This window comes from Juglans microcarpa x Juglans regia, chromosome 2S, assembly GCF_004785595.1.
Source record: "Juglans microcarpa x Juglans regia isolate MS1-56 chromosome 2S, Jm3101_v1.0, whole genome shotgun sequence".
Taxonomy (NCBI): domain Eukaryota; kingdom Viridiplantae; phylum Streptophyta; class Magnoliopsida; order Fagales; family Juglandaceae; genus Juglans; species Juglans microcarpa x Juglans regia.
In genome coordinates, this window is record NC_054597.1 from 25123806 (window position 1) to 25132969 (window position 9164).

The 9164-nt window shown below is 31.7% G+C and overlaps 1 protein-coding gene across 1 annotated transcript; it reads right to left on the reverse strand.

Moving 5' to 3' along the window:
- Window positions 1-3477: 3477 nt before the first annotated feature.
- Window positions 3478-8106, reverse strand: LOC121253493 (cytokinin dehydrogenase 3-like). The gene is made up of 4 exons (XM_041153501.1): window positions 7398-8106; window positions 6510-6637; window positions 4243-4527; window positions 3478-3768 (listed from the first exon to the last, which is right to left on the reverse strand). Exons 1-4 carry the CDS (start codon window positions 8041-8043, stop codon window positions 3478-3480), a joined length of 1350 nt encoding a protein of 449 aa, XP_041009435.1. The 5' UTR covers window positions 8044-8106.
- Between the last annotated feature and the right edge of the window lie 1058 nt (window positions 8107-9164).

Here is a 9164-nt window from a genome sequence, read left to right on the forward strand (position 1 = left end):
TATTTTTTTCAAGGATGATTTCAAATTAAATATTGGTTAGAGAGGGGAGCGTAAAACTATGGAAGAGCTTATGGATAATGCATTCCGCAAATATAAGACGAGGTATCATGAGCATTATAATAAGTTTGAGAATAAGGAAGATGCACACCAACATCCTTTTTAGGATGTCCGACCTTTTGAGTGAGAAAAACTTTGTGACACGTTTGAGGATCCATCATATCAGGTATAATTAAATTTAATTATTTTACTTGTTCTATTTGTCAAATCGCTTAATAATATTTTCAATTTCTTTGTAGGAGTAAAGTTCTATAAACAAAACAAATAAATCAAAATGGAAGATTAATTATCATGCATGCTTAAGATCTTTCCATCGCCTTTCTAAGAAATTGGTATTGCTATTTTTTTTTATTGGATATAGTTAATTATTTGGATGAATTATAATGATTTTATATATTAACACATTTATTGTAGCAAAATTTAGATACCAATTATGATCTAACAAAATTATATGCTGCATCGCACTCTGATCGTAATGGAGAGGACTCATCCTGATGCCCGAAAAAATTATGTAAGTATTATAACCTGTTTTAATTAAATATATTAGAATATTTATGACGATATTAATTCTTTATCTTATGTATGTCTAGGATAAAATGGTTGCCCTACGTGCTGAATTTGTGTCAAATCAAAATTCCTCAGTAAGTGATATTGATATTTTTACACAAATCCTACGTCAACGTTCAGGATATTTGAGGGGTTTGGGTCGGTGTGTAAAGCCTTCTCCCTCTTCCTCTTCTTCCGGGTTTGCCTCTATGACTTCTATAGCACTAGAGAATGCGAATTCCAGAATCGAAAAATTGACTACAAGGCAGCATGAGTTAGATGCTCAATTGGCGAAACAAGCAGACATGGAGATGCTCATCAAACAACATGAAGAACAACATGAAGAGTTCAAGAGATAGATGCAACTCCAAATGCAGTAGCTTATGCAAAAGTACAGGCCTCCAAGCAACTGATGGTTTTTTACGTATAGATTTTGGAATTATCTATTTATGTACGAACAATGCCAGTCTCATCGTTATTTATTTAGTTCGCACTTATTATAAAACTTTTGTGAGTATTAAACAGTTTCTAATGTATTTTTTCAAATATTATGAATGTCTATTTGGTTTTTTATTATTGAGTTTAAATAAAATAGTTATTATTCGAACGATCACATAATGTTCGAACGCAATTTATTAAATCGTTTGAACTATCTCTTAACGTTTGAATGCCATTTATTTTCGTAGCGTTCGAACATAACTTTTCTCTGTTCGAATGCTTATACCGTTTGATCTGTCACTTTAACGTTCGAACGGAAAGTTATATTTATACCGTTCGAATGGGTATATAATTTATTTATGTTCGAATGTATTTTGCAATCGTTCAAGCAAATTAATCCAGTTCGAACGTAAATTGTAACCGTTTGAACGATATTCTAGGACGAATTTCAACTGTGAGAAAAGAAATTCCTCGTTTGAATGTGTTTGAACGGTTTCATTCAAATTCATTCCAAAAGATATATTTTGGGATGAAATGGTGATTTTCGTCCTAAAATATCTTTTAGAATAGTGTTGTTGGAACGAGCTCAGGATGAATTTTTTTCATCTCAAAATACATTTTGGGACGAAAAATTTTGTCCTTAAAGAGCGTTTCTATTGTAGTACTGCCAAGACGGCAGGAGCTAGACAGAAAGGGAGCTCGATCCAAGTAAGACAACCATTGCAGTAACAAAAGCAGCTAGCACAAACAACCACAGCAATACATCATGATCAATTAACATGTTGCAGGAGAGGCCGACATCTAGCTCCACCCCTTTGCACTGCACAACCAGCACAAATTAGCACAGTGAGAGAGCACAGCAATTTCAGGTGAGAGCATGTTTTTGACATCTCCGTTTTCTAATTCCTTTACATGAAAACTGACCTCTAAAGATGAAGAAAACGTACGGAAAAAAATTGGTCTTGTTCGAGGAAATTAAACACTAGCTATAGATTACAAATATAATTATAATTTATGTTATATGAATCTGACCGATATCACTTGTATAGAACTCCGTAAATTATAATTTATGATTTTGTAGAAAGAAAATTAGTGTTAAGTCTATAAATAAAATTACGAATATAAAATCTATAGATTAACGTGACTTCATCATGTAATACCTTAAATTTATCTTATAATATAAAAAACTTTACAATAATTAATGTGTGTCACACCAAACTATATATATATATAAGTAGGTATGTATTTCAGTTTGTATGAAAACTGTTTGTAATTTCTATTTGTGAACCAAACATTTATCTTTGTATATATGATCTATAAACATATACTAATTTTAAGAATAAAGTTATAGTAGGCTATTAATTGTGTTATTACTTTTAAGAATGAAGCTAAACTATATGAATCAATTATCCCAACATATTTGTGTTAATATTACTCCTAATACTTAGGCTATAATGACAACTAAATAATATATAGCAAAGAGTTAAATTTATAAAGTAAAATATATTAATACATCAAACAGTAATAAAATAATAAAGTTAAAATTTATTAAAGGAAAAATAATTTATACAATTAAGTTATTAATTCTTATTAATTAAATTTTGAAGGCCTTTAGTTTCCAAACAGTACTTGCTTTATGTATTTTCTCAAGATAGTCCTTTTACTTTGGGATGTTATAGAAATAATTCCAAATTTTGGGGTTGTCCCTCTCTTCACTTGAGCAAAATTTGTAAAAAATTATAGTGTAAAAGATCAAGTTGTTCAACTAAAACCATATAAAAAACTGCGACTGAAATAAGTACAAATTAAGAAAAAGGATATATATATATATATATACATATATTTAACCTTATTTGTTTAATTCCGCTTCAACCCCATCTTTAATTGTTATTGAAAATTCTTTGTCCTGGTGATAGTATCATTTTGGGATCAAATTGAGCTTTTCTCTCCCGAAGAGTTTCCCACTTCATGCCAAAATGCAGGTTTTTCCATTCTTCCTTTGTCTTGTAGTCGGGAAGATACTTCTTAACCTTGATGCCGGCATTAATATAACAAAACTGTAGTATGTCTTTGTTTTGTACATCAAGCATCTCCAAGGAATCAAACCCACTTGAATGCAAAAACCCAACAGTGTAGAAAACATCTTCATCAGGTGTAACTGCAGACATTCTGTCATCCCACCTGTACGTAGTTTATATATATTACAATATTACTGTAAGTACTCTTCATCATCATCGCAATCTATCGAGATAAGATGTGTGAATGTAATAATTCGAGAAAGTTCACGTCACATCCAGATGATCTATGTTCTAGAATGAATGATGTAATCAATATGCAGAGATCCCATCCATTGCCTTTCTATACTACTTAATCTCAATCGGAGCTTGATTATAATGTAACTATATATGGAATTAATTATGCAGTATTTAAGAACACTTACTTGTTTCGGTTCATGGGGTAAACAAGGACAAGTCCCGTAGTAATGTTTCGTTTAAGAACAATGTCCTTGAAAACACCAGAGTTGAAGTCTGAGATATGGGATTTTGGTAGAAACAGATTCAGCCATGGATGAAGATTATCATCCCATTGTCGACCTTGTGACAACTCATGAACTCTTTGCTGATCTTCAATCTGCGCAACTCTGGTCAAAAAATCTGCATACGAGACGTCTTTCTCGAACGTATATCCTGGGATGAAGCTCAACATTTGGAACAAAACTTGGAGTTCCTATATATAATATTCAGATGGAGCAACCAATTAAGACAAAAAAGAAGATATTTATAAGTATATATGAAAACTTTTAGTGTCTTTAATTAAATAAAAAGAAAACTTCTTCTCATCAGCTACTATTCACTACCACACACCACACACCATATAAAAAACACCCACACATCCTATAAAAAGAGTAATGTTAGAGAGAAGCTATTGTAGCAGTGTACAATTTGCACTCATTGCATGACTACCTCTAGTTGATTGTTACCAACACTCACTTGGAGAGATGTGTGGTTTAGATGATGCCACATCATGTGTGCAAAATGGATGCTCCCAATAGTGGCTTCTATCTACATTTATTCCTATAAAAAACATCATCACACTTTATGAAAAAACTGTAGGTATAGAGTGTAAGAGTGAATAGTAGCTGATGAGTAGAATTACTCAAATAAAGATCGTGTCGAAAAAGAGATTTTCAAGTATTATTACCTCGTCCACTGAATTAAGAGTGGAATCATCATAATATTTGGCTATTTCTAGACAGTATATGATGCCATATTTTGTAATTAGAGAACTGATTCTGAAGTGATCCTTTGATGGAAAAAAGGATGTTCTCCAATGATCGAGGGGACCATGGTTCATGAGAAGTAAACCTTCTAAATAATCAACTGCAATGTACTTAATTTGCTCATCCCTTCCATTAATTGAAATCAAGTGTTCTTGGTCTCTAGCAAATGCTGAGAAGTCGTTGTAAAGCATTCGAACCCACTTAACCTACCAAAAAAGCTAGAGGTCATTCATGCATGCAAATTATATCAATGAAAAATGATGAGATATTAATATATGAAAACCCTTTAATTTACCAGAAAATCTGAAACATAATTAATATTTACTCTTGCATATTTCCGAATATTTTCTGTTTCGCGATGCCTCGAATTACAAAAATTATTAACATGCCTAAATTAGTCTAACAAACCCTAATAAAAATATGATTTACAACCACGATTTTTGACATCGAATTTTAACACTAATTAAAGCCTAACAAAACCTAATTAACAATGAACTCCTTCATTGTTCTTAATGATGCAAAACTGATCTTGCATGGAGTAGTGGTCGTGCGTTGCAGTGTTCTTCAATTTTTCATTTTATTTTACCTTATTGGTACCCAAATTAAAAATTCTTATTCTGAAAGGAGAAATGCCCATTCGTATTCCTAAAGTAATAGAGCGGGCATTCCTATTTTTTTTTTTCTTTGGTGGTAACACATAATCTTCTTGCCTATTGAAATTAGATTAAATTTATAATGAGATATGTTTTATTTCCAAAAAGATCTCATAAAAGTAGATTCACAAATTGGTATGACTTGAATGGTACGCCTGATTAATATAAAGTTATTTTTATTGTAAAGTAAATCTGACGTATCTTATCAAATCTCGTCAGTTTGTAAATTTAATTTGTGGATCTAGCAATTCGGATTTTTAAATACATCCCAATGTCCAAAATTCATGCATAACAAAAAACTAGCCGACCACCCGGCCTTCGGTTTTATGAGGGTGGACATTCTTCTATTTTTGAGCATGAAATTAATTAATTAGGAAATATAGTGGAGGTTTTTGAGGATTGGAATATCCACTCCTCTATTTTTCTTAGGGGAATTATATCATTCTTCATTTTAAGGAATGATTATATTGAATTGAATAATTTTATGGAATAGATGTAATTCCCCGTCATAAAACCCAACCAAACTATAAGAAAAAAAGCTCAAAAAACTAGAATCAGATTCGGTAAAGAACAAATTCGATAACCAAATTCATGAATTCAACACAAATCAAATAGAGCAATTCATGAAAAATTTGATTAGGTATTCATTGACAAATAAAGCAAGGCATACGTTTAAAATGTGTATTCATTGACTAGTTTCAAAGAATATGATATAAATATATAAGATAGTGATCTCAATAAGCATGCAAGTCTTGCAATTAACCCCATTATTCTTAGATATATATCTGATCATATATTATTTTACTACAGAATAACCCTTAATTCCTCTCCTAATTTTTTTATTCAAATAAATAAATAAAGAATACCATGTTTTATCTTTCAATTATTTTTACCCGAGGTAAAAAACTTAATATATATTTAGTTTCATCATATTTTCATAAAAGAAATGTAAAAGGAAATCATTTATCAAATATAATAAAAATACAATTATAAATCGGTTATAATTAGCTCAAATCGGTCGACTTAATTTGATTAAGAGATTTAATGAAGGATTAAAAACCGCACTAAGATTAATGAATTCGATTTCCAACCGATGGACTTAATTAAATTGAGTAAAATTAACCAATTGGTCTAAGTCTTACCCCTTATTTCAAGTCTTCATGATATGAAATGACTTTCCCACAAATATATAATAGTTATTCCAGAAATGTCTATTTCGTGTACCAATTAAACTTACACCAAGTTGTATCTTAAATTCCTTATTATTAATTAAAAAATTAGTAGTGGAGATCGATCGAACCCCAATACCAAATAATTTTAAGGAATCCAAGCTGATTAATTAATTTCTTGATCCAACCTCAAGCATATATTGCATGTATAGTGCTGATCAAATAAGGAAGATGATTAGAAATTAGCTAGCTAGCATTAAATTGTATCTATGTAACACTATGGTTCTCATTGTATGTAGTAGTACTACTTCTATATATATATATATATACACACACACACACACACACAGAGGTATACATGCATACCCTCTTTGGTGCTGACTGCAACGCAATTCTTGCTCTGACTATAATCCCAAATTGGCCTAAACCTCCAAGAACTGCATAAAAGACATCGCTGTTTTTTTTCGGGGAGCATGTCACAAAATCTCCTTTCCCTGAATCAAATCATCACAAACCTCGATCATTAAAAACAAAAAAAAAAAAAAAAGCATATAATTTCTCAAAGTAAAAAATTATATATATTTAAAAGGAACTGATCATATAAGTGATCATCCTTTATTACTAGCTTGCTAGATACGTGCATCATATATCTCTAAATTGATAAATATATAGATTATTATTTTGAAATGAAGTACGGGTATATATAATATGTATATTTATATATATATATATATATATTATATGTAGCACGTTAATATTATACCTTATTGAAAAGCATATGTATGAATATATTCACTTATTATAATTACCAGCTTTGTCCCCACAAAAATAAATTCCTGAATTTGACAAATTAAAGCTAGCTAGCTCGAACTCATGATGCACTAGCTCGGAGTACTAGTCGAAAAGACAAGAAAATAAAATAAAATGAAACCACTTAATTAGGTCCTTACCCAAATTAAACATAAGGACTGATATGATCTAGTCCCCATGATCCCAAAACTAATTAAATAGTTGAGTCTTGATTATAATTAGCAGCATGCATCATGCATACATATAGTATGTTCAAGGTCAAACTCTATACAAAACGAAAATTCTACAAACGAACGACACATCCTACTCTTATTCTACTATGATTAGGTGGTTTAGCCCATTAGCCTTAAAAATTTTGTTTTAGAAAAAAATGAAAGACAAAAAAAAAAAAAAAAAAAAAAAAAAAAAAAAAAAAAAAAAAAAAAGGGTGTCAAGTGATCATACCAGTGATGACATCCATTTCATAGACATTGCTGATCTGAGGACCGTAACGGAAGGTTTGCCCACTAATCCCCGCATTGGAAAGTGTCCCCCCAACAGTGAGGTGCAAATAATCTGTCCAAGATACCGGTGCAAGCCCATGTTCAAGTGTAGCATTCAATACATCTACCCAAAGCTGCTCTCCCCCAACATCTGCATACCAACGCCCCATTGATGATGCAGCAGCAGCAGATGAGACCACCATAACTCCATTCCCATTTCTATAGTTTTTCAAGGAATTCATGTTCACCACAACTCCATTTCGAGCCATTGCTTGTCCATGAACAGAATGGCCTTGCCCTCTTGCAGCTATATTAAATGGAGCAGAAGCATTATTACTGTCTGCAAATTTGATTAAGCTTGCAATATCATTGATGGAAGTTGGATAAAGAACTGCAGCTGGGATCTCTTTAACTATATTTCCGTAATCGCTCGAGGCTAATTTGATGGCACTAGGGTCATCTCGAAGCCTATCTGCAAGATGGAGATTTTGTAGCTTGGGTGGCAGAAAAGTTGTGCTTGACTTTGGCTTTCCAAAGGTACTGGACATCAAATAGGTTAGATGTATGAAAAGAAGAATATATGTCCTAATTCGAAGGCTTTCACCCATTTTCTGAGAGAGAAAGAGAGGCCGAAACGATATCTATATTGAAGGAGGAGTTGGTGGTACCGTTTGCTGTGTAATGGTGGAGGAAGAGTAAAGATTGGCGTATGTATATATAGGAGGAAGGAATGTTGCTAATAATTATATGCCAATGAGTCTATATATATGTTTAATTACTATTAATTTCAAAGAGACTGTTGCAAGATCTTCGATTTATTTTTCCAGCGTCATTAAAATCTAACAGTACTCTGACAAAATCTTGGACTAAAATATACAAAATCTTGGACCAAAATATAGATTTGAATCCTGTATATATATATAAATGACGCCAGAAAACAACAATTATATAAAGACTTTGGAGATACGCAGGCAGCAACCCACAGAAAAGTCAACTTAGGTTCATAATCTCATGTTGTTTTCGAATCTAGGCAGATGAGAGTTGGTCAAAATTTAAAATATCATCCAAGGATCTTTGAGATTTTCTTTTCGATTTGGAGGAATTCTCATCAATCAAGACATTCATGTTGATCTCATACTTGAGATTCATCCCCTTTTTATCTTTGTGCATCTGTTTCTAAAGAGCCCTACAGTACCTAATCGATGGAAGTACTCAAACTCGGGTTTGAATGATACTGCGCAATTAAGATGTTTCGATGAAAATACAGGAGAAGAAGAAAAGAAACAGAAGGATCGATATTCCCAAGTCAAACTTAAAAGTCTAACTGGCAGGTCAGTAGTTGATTCGGCAATTACGTAAAGAAATAAAAGTGTATAATAAAGGACTTGCATTTAGTAAATAGAATTCTGTAAATAATGTTGTATTGGCATGCATGCATTTGAAGAATTAAAACCAAATTTGGGTATCAGTGACTAAAAGTTTCGTTTAAAGTATGGATGTAAATAAACGATATTACTCTAGAAGCTGCTTGAGATCGGATTGGTAACATTCGATTTCAGCTCAATTAATCGTTTATTAAATAATGAGCAGTTTGTGAACTAGAATTATAATCGATTATTAAATGATACAATTCGTATAAAGCGTGGCTCAACTCGTATAAACTTATATAATTAACTCAAATAACATCGTATTTTTTTAGTATCATCTCTATATTTATAATTAATGAAGA

Coding starts and splice junctions, on each gene's coding strand:
- LOC121253493 (XM_041153501.1), bottom strand. CDS start 8,043: ATGGGTGAAAGCCTTCGAATTAGGACATATATTCTTCTTTTCATACAT. Junction 6,638..7,397: donor TGAAATGGATGTCATCACTG/GTATGATCACTT, acceptor GATTTGATTCAG/GGAAAGGAGATTTTGTGACA. Junction 4,528..6,509: donor TGCAGTCAGCACCAAAGAGG/GTATGCATGTAT, acceptor CTTTTTTGGTAG/GTTAAGTGGGTTCGAATGCT.